General features: G+C 24.6%; 2 protein-coding genes and 1 long non-coding RNA gene across 3 annotated transcripts; all 3 read right to left on the bottom strand.

The window, feature by feature from the left end:
* Positions 1 to 403: 403 nt before the first annotated feature.
* On the bottom strand, positions 404 to 3,976 carry LOC135924151 (uncharacterized). Its single transcript, XM_065459201.1, has 7 exons — positions 3,645 to 3,976; positions 3,394 to 3,600; positions 3,224 to 3,348; positions 2,786 to 3,165; positions 2,561 to 2,730; positions 2,172 to 2,231; positions 404 to 467 (listed from the first exon to the last, which is right to left on the bottom strand). Exons 1-7 carry the CDS (start codon positions 3,974 to 3,976, stop codon positions 404 to 406), a joined length of 1,338 nt encoding a protein of 445 aa, XP_065315273.1.
* Positions 3,977 to 12,696: 8,720 nt separating this feature from the next.
* Positions 12,697 to 14,698, bottom strand: LOC135924763 (uncharacterized). Its single transcript, XM_065459870.1, has 5 exons — positions 14,209 to 14,698; positions 13,955 to 14,159; positions 13,454 to 13,903; positions 13,221 to 13,390; positions 12,697 to 13,168 (listed from the first exon to the last, which is right to left on the bottom strand). The coding sequence occupies exons 3-5, from the start codon at positions 13,511 to 13,513 to the stop codon at positions 12,901 to 12,903; spliced, it is 498 nt and encodes a 165-aa protein (XP_065315942.1). The 5' UTR covers positions 13,514 to 13,903; positions 13,955 to 14,159; positions 14,209 to 14,698; the 3' UTR covers positions 12,697 to 12,900.
* A 1,899-nt stretch (positions 14,699 to 16,597) lies between these two features.
* On the bottom strand, positions 16,598 to 19,761 carry LOC135923715 (uncharacterized). The gene is made up of 5 exons (XR_010571263.1): positions 19,667 to 19,761; positions 19,561 to 19,623; positions 18,462 to 19,264; positions 18,156 to 18,420; positions 16,598 to 18,110 (listed from the first exon to the last, which is right to left on the bottom strand). It is a non-coding gene; the product is annotated as an uncharacterized LOC135923715 (long non-coding RNA).
* Positions 19,762 to 22,889: the final 3,128 nt, after the last annotated feature.

The following is a 22,889-nucleotide window of genomic DNA, read 5'->3' as shown; positions in this document are numbered from 1 at the left end:
CATCTTTAAAATTATTTAAGAAAAAATTTTTTTTATATATACGAGGGGTGGGGGGAGGGATAATTATTTTATGTTTGATTAAAATATCGTCTAAACTACAATTATCCAGTCTAGTTCGTAATGGGGTTATTGTTAATGCTTAAGAATCTCTCCACCGTTGCTTGCGAGCAAGGATCAACTGGAACTAATCACTAGAGTGTGTATAATTAAGGTAATTAATATTTCTGGATAGCCAATATTTTGATCGGAAGGCAATTTTTGGCTATTTATTACGCAATTAGTGATCGTCGTAATATTCATTAGCGAATTAGGGTTAAATAACTAATAAATACATTTCGACTCAAAATGAAATCGAACCAACTATTGGGACGACTAGAGTCAACTCTTGAGCTGACTAATGCCTTCATCTAGTCGGCTTGAGCAATAGCCCATCTTTAATTGGCAAGAACCCCACTGGAGAGCCGTATCTATCATAAAAGAAAATTTAAGATTATTTAATTGTATGTCAATATTAATCATTATTATAATTTATCTTCTTGCATTGTGCGGTCTTAATTTGTAAGTGTTTAGTTTTGTACCATTATGATATATATTTATGGTTCCACCTCTAAATAACAAGAATCAAAATAGCAAGGAATTAAATGAATGAAAATCTTAAGAAGCCTAATAATATATAAATTATTAAAAAATTTAATTATATAATTATATTATTACATATATAAGTTTTACATATTAATAGTGTTGTATAAATTATTATATATATATAAATCATTTTAATATTATAAAACTGTTATTATAAAATATTTTAGGCATAATTTTTATCTAATAATATTATAGTATTTTATAAATTATTAATATATAAATTGTTTTAAATTATAAATAAACATATAACTTTTATAAATTTTAACTATAATTTATCCATATTAATATTATGTTTATTATATGATATTATAAACATGTATATTGCAATTGTATTTTAGTTTTCATTTTTCTAATAATTTATGATTTGCTCCTTATCAACGTCTACATAGAGAAAAAAAAACTCTTACCTCCTACCCCTAAATGATTTTTTATTCACTATTCTTAAAGGCGATATGATGACATGTACCTTCTCCCCAGCATGTCGCTATTGCTTCTTATTAGAATTCTCCTTTATTAAATATAAATTTGTAATTATATTATAAACCCCCCCCCCCCCCCTCATATAATATATACTACAATTTTTTCCTATAAAAAATTATAATTAAATATTAAAAATAAACCTAATAAGTTACGTATTAAATATTTTCAGAGATTGTTCTACAATCTCCTCTCAAGCTTCCCCTCTTTTTTAGCTATGGCTACTCTAAATAAATGGCAGCGCTATTAATTAGCTACTATTTTTATAAAAGTAACTAACTATCCCTATTTAAAAAATGTAGCGCGCTACTTTTAACATAGCTTATGGTGAATAGCTATAACAGTGACGAAACTAGGGAAGCAATGAAAAACATTTCTATTGCTATTTAAAAAATGTAGCGCGCTACTTTTAACATAGCTTATGGTGAATAGCAGTGTTGTTAAACGCTACTTTTAAAAGTAGCGCGCTATCGCTACCGCTATTTTATAAAAAAAAGTAGCGCGCTATCGCTACCGCTATCGTTTTCAAATGAGTAGCGCGCTATTAGCTACTTTTTACGCTACTTTGATTTTTTTTTAAATTTTTTTTACGTAACTTTATTTCCACAAATAAAATATTGATATAAAAACATGACTATAATTTGTTACATATATATATAATTTATTTATTATTGCACTATAATAATAATAACATTTCGGTACTGTCATCCCCAAGTCTAGAGCGACGATCAGAAAGTATAAGCTTTGCCATACTAAATAATCGTTCAGCACTAGCACTTGAGGGCAACGCAGTATTAAATTTAATAAACAAACTTTTTATATGAAAAAAATCATCAAAAATATTTAAATTAGAATTTTTAGATTTAAAAAAAGCATCTAGAGGTTCAATATTATTATTATTATTTATTTCAAAAAAATCGTCTATGGAAGGCCGCGGTTTCGATCTTGCTATAGTATCGTTATCGTGGTTAGGCATGCCATTTTTTAACGTTACCATCAGCCTATCAAGTTGCCCTTTAGATTCAGTCAAATTAATGTATGGCCAATTTAACTTGAAACTAGGATGAACGATAGCAGCTATTACATTATCATCATCATACAGATCTGGAAATCTAATTTATATAAAGCGATTGTATTTATTATAAAAAAAAGAAGAATACCATATTAATTTTTAAAATTTAAATTTATCTGAGATTTAGTTTCATTTAAAAAAAAAATTAAAATAGCAATAAATTATGGTAAATAAAAATTTTAAAAATATAATTATTATACACAAGGTAATTAATAATATATTAATTTTGAATTTTATATTAATTAATAATTACTATATATTAATATTATAGATTGTGTTGTAAATTAAGCCAATTTAAATTATGGCTAATCAAACAATAAATCATTCATTTTATATAATTGTATAATAGTTTAAAAAAAAAGTTTTGACCTTTTCTCAATACTTTTTAGCATAGACTCTATCAGTGGTTGGCAAAATTTTAGATTATTGATTCTTTTGAGCTTGATAATTAATATACTCAGTGTGGGCACATAATATCCCATGCTCATATTATCTTGCCCCTCTAAGATTTTAAGTGAGGCAGCAACATATTGCATAACCTAAAAAATTTAAATGGTTAAATATTATATAATATTATTTATTAATTAAAAATACTTCAGTATATTCTTTAATAAAAGTATGCTCCTCCACATTAAAATACTGTATTCCCATTTGATCCAATATATAATTCATTTCCATTTTTTTCTCATCTAGAAACAATGCTAAAAGTTTCATAGCATTGTAAACACTATTCCATCTTGTAGTGTTTGGTGTCAATAAATAACGTCCTAATTTTTTTTTGAAAATATCAGACGTCTTTGATGACTTATTTTGTTTATTCCAAAGAGCTTGGCATTTAGAAAATGTAGATCTTGATACTCTTTTAAAATCCTCATTTAATAATGCTTCTTCAGCATCCACTGTCGCAATTAAATTTAGGTTGTGGCAGGAACAACGATGATGGCTAGGTAACATAGAAGACTTTATTGAAGATCCTAAATATTATAAATTTTATTTTATATTTGTGAAAAATTATATAAAATAATTTAAAACCAAGGATGTCATGAACATCAATTATCTCAAACTCCATTTCATCATCCTCTTCTTGTTCTCCATCTTCAATATTTTTGTCAGGAATATTACTAGTATTGTTATTATTATTATCTTCCCCAAATATTCTATATTATTTATATCATATAAAAAAATTATAATAAATTTAAAACCTGAAGGCCTTCAGGAAATTAGACCCATTATCCGTAATCATCTTACAAACCTTGTTTTGAATTTTGTAAGACCTATGGATTTCTGCAATAATATTGGATAGAATGTCATAAGTCTGACAGCCAATTATTCTCTTTAGAGCTAACGCTACAGATTTTCGTTTAAGATTTTTAGGATCAATCCAATGTGCAGTTACTCCTAAATAAGCTCTAAAAATATGACATATTTTAAATCAGAAAATAAACATTTTTACCTTCTATTGTGAGTCCAGCAATCTGCCGTTGTACAGACGTAGGAGACATCTGATAGATTTAATATCAAAGATTCTTTCATTTCCTTAAAGCTCTCCAAAATTCTTGCCATCAGTGTCTGCCGGCAAAATATCTTGGTCCGTGGAGAAAAAGTGTTTATCATCTTTATAAAAGAATCATTATCCACCAAGGATAATGGTTGAACTGTATCAATTATAAAGTTAATAATGACTTTATCAGCCAATTTTTGGGATACACCAGGTGTTGATGAATCCATATTGGTTAATTTTGTTTGTATTAAATTTGATTTGGAAGTGGGTTTATCTTCTTCCATTACCCCAAAACTTTTGAGATATTTTTCAATCTCTTTATAATTTGAAGTGTGCACAGTCTAAAATTATAAAATACTTAGAATAAAAATTATGTAGGAGATAAGTAGGGGAGAAGTGCCATAAATGGCCATGTTTGAAGACTGGCCACCACCCTTTAACTTTTTTTCTATTGGACCGATTTCTCTCAAAATTAGTCAAAATGTCTATATTTATGATATTTACCTTACCTAAGTTTATTTATTGAATAGAGCAATCCAATATAAAAATATTTTATAAAAACTGTTTTTGGTACCTCTTTCTGGAAAAATCACGTTACACATTTTTTTGTTTGGTAAAAAAATTACTAATTTAGATTACTAATATTTATATAAATATTATCCTTAGGCATTTAGCATTATTCACACAAAAAATAAGACTTTAAAAATTTTATTTAATAGACATATAGAGGCGCTTATTAATAATAGACAGGTGAGTATTGTCTGGCCAGGCATTGACTGGCCAAAATCATACATTCATATTGAAAATTTTTAACTCATTTTTGCAAACTAACAAAAGCATCCAAAACAAATAAAAATTTATTAATATTAGACAATCATTGTTCACATTGCTCACTGAGGTCAATAGATTTTTGCAGAGACAATGGAATAATCCTACTCACCCTACCACCACACTGCTCCCACAAGTTACAACCACTAGATAAATCAGTCTTTGGACTATTTAAAAAATTTTACAGTAACAGCATTGACAATTGGATGAGAAACCATGTAGGCAAATCATTTACCATATATGAAATACCATCATATTAAAATGGAGCTTCCTAAAGCTACAACCCCCCAAAATATTCAGAATGGATTTTTAGCCTGTGGGATATATCCCTTCAACCCTGATATATTCTCTGAAGATAGTTATTTAATATCTAATGATGATGATATGTCAGAATTATCCAATATTCCTCTGGGAGTGGGAAAATTAGCATATTGTGATCCTGAAAATGATACAATATAAATTCCACTCTTAGCCCTATGCCTACCACTTCTGATAATGAGTTATGCTTAACATCATGTCATCAGCCCAATAATAATTTGAATTCGCAATCTATTCTACCTCATCCAATTTTATATAGCAATAATATTATCAAAAAAGACAAGAGGAGAAAGAAATCAGAAATTTTAACCTCATCACCTTATTAAAAACATAAATTAACAAATATTAAAAAAAACAATAAAAAAAAAATCTAAAGAAAACTAATGATGAGTGGCTTTGCACAATATGCAAGAAGGCATATTCAAAGAGCAAGAAAGGTGAAGAGTGGATTAAATGCCTGCAATGTGAAGAATGGGCCCATACTCAATGTACTAATAACAATGATTTATTTGTTTATTATGTATGTAAATAAAGATACTATAATTGTTTCATTTATAAATTAATAAAATGGCTTTCATTATTGTTGTGTATTAATAATTGCCTAATTAAGTTTATTAAACATCATGAATGATTAAATTATTAAAAATCACCTTAACATGTAGATAGTTAAGATAATAATTTATATAATTATTAAATAGATAGTGATTAATTTTATATTGAAATAAGAATGTTTAACAAAAAGATAATTAAGATATTAATTTATAAAATATTATCATTAAATAGATGATGATAAATTTAGATGTTAATACTTATAATTAAATTTTTATTGCCTAAAAATTAAGAATAACATGTAGTATTTCTAATTGTAATATTTCATATTTATAAAATTCTAAATAAAATATTGTCTAACTAAGTTTATTAAACATAAATTTATAAATTGATGAATGATTAAATTATTAAAATAGTCTATTACATGTAGATAATTAATATAATAATTTATAAAGTCATTAAATAGAGAGTGGTTAATTTTATATTGAAATTAAACTGTTTAACAAAAAGATAATTAAGTTATTAATTTATAAAGTATCATTAAATGGATGATGAAAAATTTAGATTCTTATACTTATTAAATTAGTTTATAATTAAATTTTTATATACCTAAAATGAAAAAATATATAAGATAGGTCTTTTGCAAGTATTTCATATTGTAATATTTCATATTTATAATAAAATTCTTAATTAATATATTATAATAACTTTCACATAACCTCATCTAGCTCATAAACAATTATAGATAGAGCTTTAATTCAAATTTTATTTTAAAGATTAATAATTTGTCTACACATTGATATCAAATTTGTTTAGTTAAACCCTATTCCTAATACCTTTTTTTCAAAAAAGCAAAAACATGGCCATTCATGGCACTTCTCCCCTACATAAAAATGATTGAAATAACTATTTTAAAATGTTTTAAATAATTTAGATAAAATTTATGAATATATAAAAAAAATGATTGGTTTTTTATTTTAATTTATTTTCTACACATTGATATTAAATTTGTTTAATATATTACCTTTAAATGTTTTTTCAAATTAAAGCTGCTCGTATGATTTGAAGAGATAATTTTGCGGCACATCTTGCACCGAAACCGATATCCAGTATTAATTTTTTCTTCAAGGTTAAAGTATTTCTTGAATTTTGGGAAAGGATCATCTATATTTTGCTCATTTTCCAAAGAAATTTCAATATCTTCAACAATCTCACACATAACAAAATTTATAAAGCTTAATATAAAATGTAAAATGAAATATAAAATAAGATAAAAGCAAGGACATACCAATAACGGAATTTACGTACGTGATACGTGATTAGTGTTGCGTAATCGGCTAAAAACTACGCCTAAGCCTAATAAGGCTAAGCCTAAAAATCGGCTAAGCCTAATTAGGTTAAGCCTAAAAATCGGCTAAGCCTATATAAATCTGCTAAAAATTAGTCAAAATTCTGCATCGATGCTTAGTATTAATTATTATTTATTTAATTTAGTAAAATAATTTATTTTATTTATATTTAATGTAAATATTTTATTATTATCAACAAATAAACATGATATGATTTAATATTTTTTATTTATTATTATATTTTGAAATGAAAATAAATTTATTTATTTGATGTTATTTTAATAAAAAAAATAAAATGCTGCTATATTGTAAAATTGTAATATTCTTTTTAATATAATTTATTAGTGATTTTCACAATCTTCATTATAAATACATCTTTTATTGAGGAATTATATTGTAAATTTTATTAGATAAATATCTTTTAGGTGAAATCTTTTATCATTTTTTTTAAATTATCTTTTTTATTAAATAAGGTGGATTTTATGAAACTTTTTTGATGATTTTATATGATCTTTTTAAGGATAATATTTTAATGTGACAATTGTCATAATCGTTATTTTATAAGTTTTTTGAATCTTTTTGAAGAAAATAGGTTAAAATAAGTATTAATAACATGTGTAAATATAAATTTAGTGAAGATGTACCAAAGAAAAGTGACAATTGTCATAATCGTTATTTTTAAAGTTTTTTGAATTTTTTTGACGACAATATGTTAAAATAAGTATTAATAACATGTTTAAATAAAAATTTAGTGAAGATGTACCATAGAAAATTGACAATTGTCATAATCGTTATTTTTAAAGTTTTTTGAATTTTTTGAAGAAAATATGTTAAAATAAGTATTAAAAACATGTTTAAATAAAAATTTAGTGAAGATGTACCATAGAAAAGTGACAATTATCATAATCGTTATTTTATAAGTTTTTGGAATTTTTTTGAAGAAAATATGTTAAAATAAGTATTAAAAACATGTTTAAATAAAAATTTAGTGAAGATGTACCATAGAAAAGTGACAATTGTCATAATCGTTATTTTATAAGTTTTTTGAATTTTTTTGAAGAAAATATGTTAAAATAAGTATTGATAACATGTTTAAATAAAATTTAGTGAAGATGTACCATAGAAAATTTACATTGTCATAATGGTTATTTTTAAAGTTTTTTAAATTTTTTTGACGAAAATATGTTAAAATAAGTATTAATAACATGTGTAAATATAAATTTAGTGAAGACAATGAAAAGTGACAATTGTCATATTCGTTATTTTTTAAATTTTTTGAATTTTTTTGACGAAAATATGTTAAAATAAGTATTAATAACATGTGTAAATATAAATTTAGTGAAGATGTACCAATGAAAAGTGACAATTGTCATAATCGTTATTCTTAAAGTTTTTTGAATTTTTTTGACGAAAATATTTTAAAATATGTATATATAACATGTTTAAATAAAAATTTAATGAAGATGTACTCTAGATAAGCGACAATTGTCATAATCATTATTTTTTAAGTTTTTTGATTTTTGTTGACGAAAATATGTTAAAATGAGTAATAATAACATGTTTAAATAAAAATTTAGTGAAGATGTACTATAGAAAAGTGACAATTGTCATAATCGTTATTTTTAAAATTTCTTTGATGTAAATGGGTAAAAATATAGATTGTAAAATTAAAATTGCCTGAGTATATGCCATAGAAAAACATATGGTAATAATAGATTCTTCCCCAAAAACAGGAGCAAATTGGCATTTTATTACATTTGTTCATCGGGTCAGAAATTAATATGCAAAATTTATATCATAATATCTAATCCTAAGTTAGAAATTATTATTTTTTTACCAATTTTCACCAGACAATCTTGTTTAAAATTTGGGTAAACTTTTTTTTCTATTTTAAAATCAATATCGATGCAAGTTAACTATTTTCGTCAAAAAAAATCAAAAAACTTTAAAAATAACGATTATGACAATTGTCGCTTATCTAGAGTACATCTTCACTAAATTTTTATTTAAACATGTTATCAATACTTATTTTAAAATATCTTTGTCAATAAAATTCCAAAAACTTTAAAAATAACGATTATGACAATTGTCACTTTTCATTGGTACATCTTCACTAAATTTATATTTACACATGTTATTAATACTTATTTTAACATATTTTCGTCAAAAAAATTCAAAAAATTAAAAATAACGATTATGACAATTGTCACTTTTCTATGGCACATCTTCACTAAATTTTAATTTAAACATGTTTTTAATATTTATTTTAACATATTTTCTTCAAAAAAATTTAAAAATAACAATTATGACAAATGTCACTTTTCATTGGTACTTCTTCACTAAATTTATATTTACACATGTTATTAATACTTATTTTAACATATTTTCTTCAAAAAAATTCAAAAAACTTTAAAATTAACGATTATGACAAATGTCACTTTTCATTGGTACATCTTCACTAAATTTATATTTACACATGTTATTAATACTTATTTTAACATATTTTCGTCAAAAAAATTCAAAAAACTTTAAAAATAGCGATTATGACAATTGTCAGTTTTCTATGGTACATCTTCACTAAATTTATATTTACACATGTTATTAATACTTATTTTAACATATTTTCGTCAAAAAAATTCAAAAAACTTTAAAAATAGCGATTATGACAATTGTCACTTTTCATTGGTACATCTTCACTAAATTTATATTTAGACATAATATTAATACTTATTTTAACATATTTTCGTCAAAAAAATTCAAAAAACTTTAAAAATAACGATTATGACAATTGTCACTTTTCTATGGTACATCTTCACTAAATTTATATTTACAGATGTTATTAATACTTATTTTAACAAATTTTCGTAAAAAAAATTCAAAAAACTTTAAAATTAACCATTATGACAATTGTCACTTATTGGTACATCTTCACTAAATTTTTATTTAAACATGTTATTAATACTTATTTTAACATATTGTCGTCAAAAAAATTCAAAAAACTTTAAAAATAACGATTATGACAATTGTCACTTTTCTTTGGTACATCTTCACTAAATTTATATTTATACATGTTATTAATACTTATTTTAACCTATTTTCTTCAAAAAAATTCCAAAAACTTATAAAATAACGATTATGACAATTGTCACATTAAAATATTATCCTTAAAAAGATCATATAAAATCATCAAAAAAGTTTCATAAAATCCACCTCATTTAATAAAAAAGATAATTTAAAAAAAATGATAAAAGATTTCACCTAAAAGATATTTATCTAATATAATTTACAATATAATTCCTCAATAAAAGATGTATTTATAAAGAAGATTGTGAAAATCACTAATAAATTATATTAAAAAGAATATTACAATTTTACAATATAGCAGCATTTTATTTTTTTTATTAAAAAAACATCAAATAAATAAATTTATTTTCATTTCAAAATATAATAATATAAATAAAAAATATTAAATCATATCATGTTTATTTGTTGATAATAATAAAATATTTACATTAAATATAAATAAAATAAATTATTTTACTAAAATAAATAAATAATAATTAATGCTAAGCATCGAGGCAGAATTTTGACTAATTTATTTTAGCCAATTTTTAGGCTTAGCCTAATTAGGTTTAGCCGATTTTTAGCCGATTTTTAGGCTATACCTAATTAGGCTTAGCCGATTTTTCCACCTAAAATCTCGGCTAAGCCGTTTTTAGTCGGCTAAAATTAGCCGATTACGCAACACTATACGTGATAACAACTGTTTATATCTAATATATAACAATAATGTATATTTTTAAATATAAATTTCAAAATTAAATTAAATAAAAGGATTATAATTTTAGATTTTATAAAAAATATATTTTAATAATTTTTAGATGTATTTATTATGTAAAATTGAAGCTACTTTCTAAATTAGTAGCGAGCTACCGCTATCGCTATTTTTTAAAAAAAGTAGCGCGCTATAGCTACCGCTACTGAAAAAAGTAGCGCGCTATTTTAACAACACTGGTGAATAGCTATAACAGTGACCAAACTAGGTAAACAATGAAAAACATTTATCTCTCATTTGATTTATTAAAACGGTAAAGCAGAATAATTATATTCGGCAGACAGAGCATGGCATGATGATTGTACTTCAGGAACATGTTCTTCCTTGCAAAATGGCAAAGTTATGCAAATATAAGCTAACTAAACCCAATAGCGATTATCAAAATAGCGAGATATTAAATGATGAAAATGTAAAGAAGTCTAAATTATTAATATATAAATTATTTTATAAATTACTAATATGTAATTATAAATTATTAATATAAAAATCATTATAATATTATGAGACTATTGTTATATAATTATAAATATATTCCCATATAATTTTTAAACGATTAATTATATAAAAAGTTGTAGTATATATTATAAAACTTTAATTATATAATCTAAAATAAATATTACAATTTTGTAAATTATGGCTATACTATTTAACTATTATTATATATAAATATTTTAATTCTTTATTAAGTAATTTATTTTTGTTAAAAGCCCGCTTTCGATTTTTTAAAATGGCCCGATAAGATTTTATTCAAAATAATTTTATGGAACCTAATAAAACTTCTTGCCATCTATACGCAAAATCTTCAGACAGTGACGAAGCATCAAATACTACCAGGGAAGCAATAGAAAATCATTTTTTTTTTATAAGTCTAACCATACAAAAAATTAAAATTTATAAATCAGCAGAATTCGTCCTTGTTTTTGAGTAAAATTTCGTTTCATATTTTGCGCCTGAATCTATCATATTTTTAATTCAATTTTTGGCAAATGATTTTAATTGAATTATCGACTTCAAATTCCAAACATATTTTTCCTTCAAGAATAATAGGCGACCAACAATATAGGGATATAGAAAATCCATATCCAGTGAGCCATTCATATTTTTCATATTAATCCTTTTGGTTTTTATCTTCCTATTAATAATCCATTGCTTCACATCAAAAATTCTTAAATTAAATCATTTTTAATAAATTTTCAATAATACAATTTGCAATTATAAGACACAGATAAAAATATAATATAAAAATATTCTAAACCTCTTTTATTTATTTAAAAAATAGCCATTTTTTTATTTACTTCCCCAACATTTATTATTTATATGTAAAATTACATTCCCATGATTTTCTCGTTATTTATTTTTAAAAATAGATAATATTAAATTTGCTTCACTCATGTAATTTTTTAAGGTAGTAAAAATAATAGTAATTTTTTAAAAATAGTATAAATATATATTATTTTTATTTCAGAATTAGAGTGTATGCTTCCTGGGGATAGGCAGTAAAAAATCTTTTTCGGGTGGAGTTAGGGTTTTTTCTCTCGACGCTGATATAATTTATTAGAAAAATGAAGACTAAATAAACACTCACAAAAAAATATTTTTTTTAAATCAACCCAAATCGGAAAAGAATCATAAGACACCACTTGAACATGTGTGTTAAACAATCCTGTGAGTCACTAGAATTTTATAATTTTTACAATATTTTGGCAGAATAAAAAACTCTTTTAAATGCTTTGGTCTTTCTTTTTATAAAAAATAATTTTCACCCAAAGGATTCGTATTTTATCAAAATTTTTACAAGCAGTTAAAAATATATTTACAATGTTACGACTATACATTTTAAAGTAAGGTTTAATGAATGAATCATCAGTTTATGTATTATTATTAGTGCTGTAAACATTTTTAAAAAAATCGAACGCGTTCAACGTTCATTGACAAAAATCGAACGCGTTCACGTTCAAATTCAAAAAAAGGAACGCGTTCATGCGTTCAAAATTTTATGATAATTTTTTTTTTAAATTTAATTTAAATAAATTGCCTTATATTTTTCAACACAATATATTAGCCATGATAAAAAATAATAGTTTTATTTTGATAATATAATTATAAATACAATATAATAGAGCGATAAAAAAATAAATTTATAAAAAAATTTTCTTATTAATTTTTAATAATAATTGTTTTTCAAAATTTTCATCTGATAGGCATGAACGCTTGGCAGTTAATACAGCGTTAGCTATACTAAAAACTCGCTCAACAGGGGCAGATGAAGTGATTGCGGTGTTATACTTGATAAACAATTCTTTTAAAAGGGGGAATTTATTAAAAACATTTAATGTTTTATCCATTGTTTCAAAAAATTGAGCTCTGTTATTATCCTCCAATCTGCCCTCTTCTTCCTCGTCAAAAAAAAAGATATCTCGGAATTGACAGTTCTTTCATTATCAATTCTTGGGGTTTCAATGCCTTTTTTCCAAAGAGCTATAAGTTTATTCTTTAAAGGTTCATTTTGTGGAAGCTTTATCCAAGGCCATTGAAGCTTGAATATCGGATGTATAATTGCTGAAAGAAGATATTGATCTTCATATATATGTTGAAATCTTTAAAAAAATAAAATATATGTAATTAATTTGATAGTGATAGGTTTAATACCTTTTATTAATCCCATTTAATACAGCATCTATCAATGGTTGCCCATATTTTAGACCACTGAGTTTGTTTAATTTTATAATAACTATTGTTATTGTCGGGGTCAAACATCCCAAATGCATCTTTTCCTCACTTTCTAAGATAGTGAGAGATGTTGCAATAGGCTCCATGATCTATTTTAATATTTAAAAAAATTCATTATAATATTTATTCTAAAAAATTTTATTAGGACTTACAATACAGTACTCTTCCAAAAATTTTTTATCATTGTTTGAGAGTCTAGCTAATCCTCCCATATCACAGATTTTGTCAAACAAACTAGAATTTTCTTTTACTAAGGAATCTATTAATTTCAAAGAATTATAATAAGAATTCCGTCGGGTAATAACAGGCCTAATAAGTAATCTTGACAAATTACTCTTTAAGTCTGCAGCAAATGTTGACTGATTTTGTTTGTTCCATAAACTTTTGCATTTATCAAATGCACTATTTAATATTCTTTTAAAAGATACATCTTCTAATGCTTTTTCAGCATCAACACTTGCCACTAAATTAAGATTGTGGCAAGCACAAGAGTGATGTTTGAGGAGATAAAGTTTTCCTCCCTATTTTGATTTTCAAACACCTCATTTAATGATAATGATTCAATTTTATCTTCCTCATCTTCAGATATTTTCTCAAATAATCTATAATTTTTTTTAAATATAAAAATTAAAATATAGACTATTTATATATACCTAAAGGCCTTTAAAAAGTTTCTTGCATTATCAGTGACACATAATGTTACCTTATTATGTATTTTAAATTTCTTTAGAAGGTTTGAAATTGTTTCAGCTAAATAATCATGTGTGTTTGCTAGTTAGCCTTTGGCAAGCTAAGCATGCCGGTTTTCTTTCTAAAGTGACAGCATCTAACCAGTGTACAGTCATGCCTAAAAACGGACTAATAATATAAACAAATTGATATATTCAAAGTTTAATGTACAAAATACCGAGTATGATGACCATGAATCTGCTGTGATGCAAAGAATTGTTTTATTGCCTAAACAAGTTATCATTTTATCTATCATGATATTATAATCTTTTGATATTTTTGACACAAGGGTCGGGCGTGACATAACCTTTTTATTTGGTTGTAATGTGGTTATCATTTTTACAAAAGCAGGTTTTTCAACAATATTAAAAGGCTCTAGTTCTTCTATAATGAAGTTAATTATTGCATCATCAATTTGTGATTGAATCACATTTGATGCATTTTTTTATAATGTAAGAGTGTCTGTTGTTTAAATTTCTCAGCCTTTACTTTTTTTTTAATTGTATCACTATAATTTGTTAAATGATCATTAATTTCTTGCATCATACTATCATGAGAACTCTGTAAAAATTAAGGAATTTTTGATAAATTATGCTACAGATAATATTATTTTATTAAATTGGTAATAGCAAAGTTATGACTTATAAAATAATTCTAAAATCAGTGTTTGGCAGTACCACAAATACTTGTATCTAAGATACAAGATCCTTTTGTATCTTGTACTCAGTACTTTTTGACATTTTTAACTAGTCTGAAAAGAATCTTTTTCTTGACAAAAGATATATTCTTTTAATATTTGTTTTTTAAAATTTTACATATCACAGTATATATCTTATTTTCCCCTATTTTAAATACATTGATAAACAAAATTAGCTCCCATAAAAATACTAGTTTCCCTTTCATATCTATGCTAAGAATGGACTAATACTAATATTAAAATGCCTTATTATAATTAACTATATATATATTATATTATGTAATTATTTTTACTTAGAACAATTAAAATAAATTATTAACTGGCTATATAGTTATACATATTATATAATATAAAATAATTAATGTTACAATCAGATGTCTTTTTAAATTGCAGCTTGAAGATGTTGACACTGATATAATACTTTTTGGACACATTTTACATTTGGTAACTGTTGAATTACCTTTTGATTTTAAAACAGTGAAATATTTTTGATATTTGGGCCATGGTAATTCTAATTCATCTAATATTGAATTTTGATTTTCAGAATCTGATGATGAAATATTTATATCCATGCAAATTCTAATCTATTAAATTAAAATATAAAATATTCAAATTAATAAACTTTAATCTTATCTTCTCTAGCAGTAGCACGTTATGGTACGTTAATTGCAATATGAAAGAGGAAAAAGTAAAAACAGCTGATCAAAAAATATAAGACTTTTTTGTTAAAAAATTGGATTAAATATTAATTTTTTAAATAAATAAAAATATAAGACTTTTTTGTTAAAAAATGCGGATTAATATTAATTTTTCAAATAAATAAAAATAAAAAGTGTTTTTAAAATTGAACGAACGTAAAATTGAACGCGTTCATCAAAGAAAAGGAACGCGTTCACGTTCAAAGTTCGTCAAAAAAAAGGAACGCCGTTCATCACCTTTTTTCAAAAAAACGAACTTCGTTCAACAACACTAATTATTATATGTCATTTCCCTCTATAAGCAACAATTTTAGGTCAAAGCATCTACTAAATAAGTATTTTTATTACTGAAATATGTATACAATATGCGCGAAAAAAAATTATTTATAAATTTTTATATTAAAGTTACATTATTATACAAAATAATTATAAAAATGTAAATAAAGTATACCATATATAGCAAGATAATAATAAAAATCTAAATATATAAAAGAAATATAAATAAATACGGCTTATGATCAGGGTTGCCATGTCTCCCCCCATCACTGGGAGTCTCCCACAATTTTTTAGTTTACCCACATACATCTCACTCCCACAATTTTTTAATTTCTCCCACAATTTTTTTTTAGCATTTTAATGTTTCTAATATATAAATAATAATTTTGAGAGACAGTATTTGATTATTTTTAAAATAAATTTTAAATATTTATTCGAAAAATATGACTACTTCTTTTATTTTATTTTTCCGCTCTAAAATATATTTTTTATAAAATTCTCCACTCGACATTTTCAAAATTTTTGTGTTAGAAAGAATAGAAGTTAGAACAGTATGTATAATTATTATAAATATATTTTAAATTACTTAATATATTTTATATCGTTATCTAGAATTGCAGTGCTCCACTCGACATTTTCAAAATTTTTGCGTTAGAAGAATAGAACTTTTAGAAGTGGATATTATTCTAATCTCTAATTCTTTTATTAGTGGATGAATAATATTGATTAAATAATATTTTCACTACTTACTTATATACTATTCCATAAAGTATATGTCAAGCAAAAGATTATAAATATAATTGATATATTATTCAACAATAGCTCAGTTATAACAAACGACATCTACCAAATATTATCATTTTAAAAATATGCGTACCATCAGCATATAAAAATTAGGATATGTTTTTAGTTCATATAAATCATTTTTTTAATAAAATATCACTTTGATAATTAATTTTTCTTTAAATATCCTAACAAAATTGATTATCTTTTTATATTTTATATACTATAGAATCCGAGAAAGTGAATAAAAGATGAAAATATATATGTGAATATAACAAGTTATGGGAGCAAAAATATGTTTTGATGAGGCTTACGGATAGCCATGCTAAATGTAGAATATGTTCTGCAGTATTTAGTTACTACAATGGGGGGGGGGGAATATGATATAATTGACCTTCTGGATTTATATCCTAAAACATTGATGATAGCCTTGCTCATTTGTGTTCTACAAAGTATACTTTTCATTTATATTAGTCGTTAAATATTATGGGGAAAGATTTTACCAACATTGTGATGTTAAGTAGTTCTCTGAATGTTGTACTGCATGATATGTATTTACCATTTCCGCAACTGTAGTTTCATCTGTATTATTTCTTATTTTTGAAGAATATTTTTGTTTTGCAATAGATGTTGATAGACTGCCCTGTACTGATTTATGCTTTGAAGATTTTTGATGCCTCAAAATATCATATTCCCTTCCCCCATTGTATTAACTAAATACTGTAGAACAACTTCCCCGCACTGATTATAATTATTTTTTACATTGTAAATTTAAAATTGTTTGTTTTTTTATAAAATCTTATTTATACATTAGCATAAAATATATTTTGTTACATTGTAAAATTACAATTTTTTTATAAAATTTTATCTTGTTTACATTCTTTTGTATTTAAAAAAGATCGTTGGTTTTTATTTTTAAACAAAATTAATATATTTTAATAAATCAATATGTTATTTTAATAATAAAGATAGTATTTAAGAAATTTTGTGTCGTACTATAATTACCTATTTTGAAAAATAAAGTTGGATATTTTATTTTGAAAAATAGTTGGCTATTTTATTTTTGAAAAATAGTTGGCTATTTTATTTTAAATAGTTGGCTATTTTATTTTGAAAAATAGTTGGCTATTTTATTTTGAAAAATAATTACCTATTTTATTTTGGAAAATAGATTCGATTTTTTATTTATAAAAAATAATAAGCGGATAACTAAGTCAATTCTAAATCCCGGCCCCCGCAAATTTTTTTTTTAGCAATTTCCATATTTCTCCCACAAAATACCGAATTTCTCCCACAATTTGAAAATTTTGACCTGGCAACCCTGGTTATGATTGTTGTTTTATAAAATATGAAACATTATCTAAAAAAGGATATATTTCATTTGTACGCTCGTATATACGAGTTAGATTATCAATGTTAATATTTAATTGAACGTATTTTTTATTTTTTCTCCTCACGTTCAACCCACTATTGATTTGTAAGACCTTAAGCTCACTCGAATGTTTGTGTCTTTTTAAAATATTTATCAGACAATAAATATTTGGATGAGCCACGTTTGTTTTTCTCTTGAGGGCATGATGATACCCCTCCAGGTGGTTGTTTGTTCTAGGGCCGTCAACTTGATACCTAAATTGATTATAAGTAAAGTTAATATTTAAATGTTTTAATTACCTGGTCCATATATTTTGGGGGAATATGGCATTAACTCCAAGCTATGTAAAATCCATATACTCCATAAAATTTTTGAGCAAAGGATATTCAGCAGACAGAGCATGGCATGATGCCCGTACCTCAGAAATATGTTCTTTTTTGCAAAATGGCAAAGTGGTCATTCGTCTAACAACTTGATGAATGGTAGTATTATGCAAATAACCGCTAACTAAACCCAGCGCCTGACATTTACGCTAAAGAGCCTGGGATTAGTGAAAAAAACAGCCTTAATTTTTTTAATTATAATATACAATGTTATAAATAAACCTTTTATGGACATATTGGGAAAAACAAACCTAAGTGCCGATATAGCTGAGGCCTCGTAATCAGTTTGTCCAAATCAAGGATTGAATCGGATATTTTTCATCGAGCAAAATTGCAAGATAATTTGAAATAATTCAATATATGTCCCTCTATTTTTCTCGGGGAGGAGGGCATATATAATCGGTATCATAACTTCTTAATACATTATATGGATACTATACAATTGACAGTACAGTCGAGGAACGACATAAAAGATGCTGTCATGCTATCACCATCACATATTTCTACAAGTTTTAGCATTTCACATGTACCAAACACAAGCATATTATTATCATTATTAATTAAAAAAATCTCCCCCTTATTTGTGGTGATGTATTCTAGTAATAATACTAGTTCATCCACAGACTGAGTCAAAGTGGGCCGATTTTTTTTGTAACAATCTGTCAATTATACTCTTAATTGAAACAAATGAGGGCATTGCCTCTGGATACATTTCGATGGAGGGCGTTTCCAGGCATCTTTTATTCAAGGCCTTTTCATAAATATTGTGCCTTGTCTCTAGAGGATTTTCGGCAACAATATCCTCTAGAACCTTGTGAGTTTTCAGTTTTTCAAACTGACCAATTTCATTTTGGTGTTCATGCAAACCATAGGTTGTGTAAATTCCATCAAATTTACATGAAGCCTTGCAGCCAACCTTTCTGCAATGATAGTGTATTCTATCATCTTTTTGATAAGCATATTGATATAAATAATTTTGGAAAAAGAGAAGCAGTTTTCCTTTTTGAGATTTATAAATTGAGGATCTTAATAAATATAAAAATCATATATTAATATGATTAATATGGAGCTCTAATATTTATGAAAAGATCAGACAGAACCAGATACTTAAAAAAATAAATAAAGCAAATAAATAATTATTGATTTATTATTTATCTTTAAAAAAGATGTAATATTTTTTTAATTATTCCAAGATCATGCCTAAATATAATTAAAAAATAGCCTAGCTATATTATACATCAAGGGTTACTATAATATGTCACATTCTGTATTTAATTTTTTTTTAAAATTAATAAAAAAAAATAGCCAAACATATTTTTACCACTAATATTTTGATGTAAATCTATTAACACATTGGCTACTTCTAAAGGGAGATCACCATTACCTATAAATATAATTTAGTAATTGTCAATTAGTGTATTGAATACTTTCAATTCCAACATCTGAATTAATAACATGATAAGCACCTGAATTATTTTGATTTGAGATAAAAGTTTGAAAGGCTATGGCAAAACCAGAAGTTATTTTACAAATGTTAACAGAATATTGTATATATGTCACAGAATTGTATTTACAAATGTTAACAAAATATTATATATATGTCACAAAATTATATTTACATATTATTATTAAATTGTACAATATTATATTTACATAATTATATTAAATTTTAACAAAATAATAGCGTAGATCACAAATTTATTATAATATGTAGTTTTTTTTATAATACAAATGTAAATGAAAATTCAAATTTCATTTGAGACCAAAATATTGAGTAATTATGTTGGGAAAGAAGTTATATTTAGAAGTTTCATATATTTTGATTATAATATTTTGAAAATATATTTATCATATATGTTTACATATAACCCGGATGTGTTGGAAGATAAGAAAATGATTGAAATATGGGAGTATAGATGACCAAGAGCTATGACACAAATGTAAGACATGAGGATTATGAAGGAATGATATCAAATAAATGAAGAGAATTTGGAGATTATGAAAATGAAGCGAATATTATAAATTATATGAAATTATATTTAGGGATAATGAACACGTGGCCTATGAAGAGTGGGCGTGTTGTAGTTTTGTACTATTATGATATATATTTATACATATATATTATAAAATGTCAATCAAAAATATTATTTATTTTTGTTATTTTTCGAGAAGTGATAAAAAATTGACTTTGTTTGTTTTTACTATTAACTTTTGACTTTTTGTGGATTGAATTAATAAAAATTGAGACATTTTATAAAAAAAGAAGAAAAATTATATTGTAATATATTGATATATGAAGAATAGATTTTGAAATAAAAAAATTGAAATTTAATAAATTCAATAATATGAGAAATATTTTAGCAAGGTATTTGTATTAGGTCTTTTTCTTGTTCTTTAACTAGGAAAGTTGATGTCGTAATTCGTCCCTTATTACATTATTTATTTGTCAATATTTTTCTTGAGATTTAAAATTAACCGTTGATATTTATTTTATCAAAATGCTAAGGAATATTGAACATTCAATATAGCTCTTTGTTCACTAAAACTGTTAAATTATACTATTTTAATTTGATCATGTTTCAACAGTATGGAGGTCAATGATATCTGCGTACATTTTGTATTCATCGCTAAACTCCATATTCGACTTTTTTAACATACCCGAATTTTATTTTTGAATTACAAATGAATGCATAAAATAAAAGTAATCAAAAGTTGATTTTCTAATCGGAAAGCATTTTTTTAAAAAAGAAAAAAACCATAAAATACAATATCTGAATGAATCCTTAAGAAATGTATTATTATGATATTCTAAATGCTAAAAAGGAAATATAATAATAATAATAACTTTTAATATAAAATATCTGAATATGATAATAGAAGGGCATAATTTTTTTTTATGTTAAAAAAATATTATTATTTATTTTTTTTGAAAGGGAATATGAAGCAAAATAAGCACTAAATTTAGGCATTGGTTTCAGAATTTATCTAATCATCATTCACGCTTCTATTTTGGTCATAATTTAATATCGGGATACCCTTTGATATTAGTATTAATAAAAATAAGACACTAAATATTGTGAGGGGGGGGGGGATAATTTAAAATTTTATTTCGCCTCCCTCATTGAAGACCTTTGGTGGATTACATTTTTTTGTTTTATTTTCTTCTCAAGATTTATATTATAGACATTATTTTAAGATATGATTAACTTATACACAATTTTTTTTTAAAAAAAATATGGTTAATGATATATTGTATTCATTTATTGGGGCGAAGGGGGGAAATGTTTTGGATTTTTTTTTAAAATTAGCCTTAAATGTTATTTATGAAAACGGCAAATTAAGCAAGGGGAGATTTCTAGTCCCACCCCCACCCAATTACCCCAATAAAATATTAGCTTAGGTTTCCAGGCCTAAATTATTTTATTTTACTCATAACTCAGTATGGGTGATTCCCCCTATATTAGGCTTTATTAATATTAACGCACTAAATATTGGCAGGTGTTTTAAAATTTGTGTCACATTATTCTTGAATCTTGATATTAAAAAGATCAAAATCTTCTTATTTTTCTCATAGTTCACTTTTGGTTGATTCAATTTTCGTTTGAAAAATATGGAGACATAAATTAGGCACTAAATATTTCTACACACAAGAGAATTAGTGCTGTAATTTTTAATTTTGGCTATTTAGATTATAACCCATAAACGGTATCTGTAGATATCCTAATATAATATGAAGGCATAAATTAAGCTCGAAATATTGGTATAGGTTTCCGAAATTATTTCAAGTCATTTTGCCAATTTTACTCTTTCTATTTAGATTATGACATAACTCAATGGTTAATTTTATCGATATCAGGACGAATATATTGGCTTAAGTTTTAGAATATATTTTTAATTATTTTAAATTTTTGCCCGATATCAAAACTTACTTATTCTGCTTATAAATCATAAACGGTTATTATATGTATGATATAAAACACAAGCACTAAATATTATCATTTGTTACAGAATTCTTCTTAAAGTCATTAGTCAGTCTTAGCTATCATCTATTATTTTACTAACAACTTATAATATGAAACAAAAATAGGTGCAATTAAAACATTAAATTTTGGCATAGGTTTCAAAGCATTCCAAAACTTCAGAGACCTTATAAAGTCCTGTTATTTTTATTGTTTATGAATTTATTTAGCGAATGTGGTAGTGTTAATAAATAGGTTTAAATGTATAAATATGATTTAGCATTGATAAGGATCTAAACAAAAATATGGAGATATGATATTTGGGATATCAATAATAAGATTGAGTTAATGAAAGTCATAATTAATGATCACATAGCTATAAAGTACGTTGATAACTTGTTATCTCGGTTAATTCATTTCTATTTTTATATTCAAAGATCTTCTCACGGTAATTAGATTATAATCGATGTAGCTATTGAACCACTTTTATTCGTTATTAGATGCACGCCTGTCTTCCTTTTTTAATAAATTGTCCTACATAGCTAAATCAAAGGCTTGGATTATATTTAACATTTTTTTAAATCTTCTTTCTCATAGTAATAGTACTACACAGTTTTATATATATTCCCTTCGATATTTTCTGAAACTATTCCATTAGTATACAGGATTTTGCTAAGTGGGGGGGGGGGGG

The sequence above is a fragment of the Gordionus sp. m RMFG-2023 genome, chromosome 2 (genome assembly GCF_954871325.1).
Source record: "Gordionus sp. m RMFG-2023 chromosome 2, tfGorSpeb1-WG-v2, whole genome shotgun sequence".
NCBI lineage: Eukaryota > Metazoa > Nematomorpha > Gordioida > Chordodea > Parachordodidae > Gordionus > Gordionus sp. m RMFG-2023.
This window is presented reverse-complemented; position numbering and strand designations above follow the sequence as displayed.

Bases quoted from the DNA above. Each gene is read 5' to 3' on its own strand.
- LOC135924151 (XM_065459201.1), bottom strand. From the start codon at position 3,976: ATGGAAGAAGATAAACCCACTTCCAAATCAAATTTAATACAAACAAAA. The intron at 3,601-3,644 runs GTAAAAATGTTT...TCATATTTTTAG, and splicing joins TGCTGGACTCACAATAGAAG to AGCTTATTTAGGAGTAACTG. The intron at 3,349-3,393 runs GTTTTAAATTTA...TAAATAATATAG, and splicing joins AATTTCCTGAAGGCCTTCAG to AATATTTGGGGAAGATAATA.
- LOC135924763 (XM_065459870.1), bottom strand. From the start codon at position 13,513: ATGGGAGGATTAGCTAGACTCTCAAACAATGATAAAAAATTTTTGGAA. The intron at 13,391-13,453 runs GTAAGTCCTAAT...ATATTAAAATAG, and splicing joins TTTTGGAAGAGTACTGTATT to ATCATGGAGCCTATTGCAAC. The intron at 13,169-13,220 runs GTATTAAACCTA...ATTTTTTTAAAG, and splicing joins TTAAATGGGATTAATAAAAG to ATTTCAACATATATATGAAG.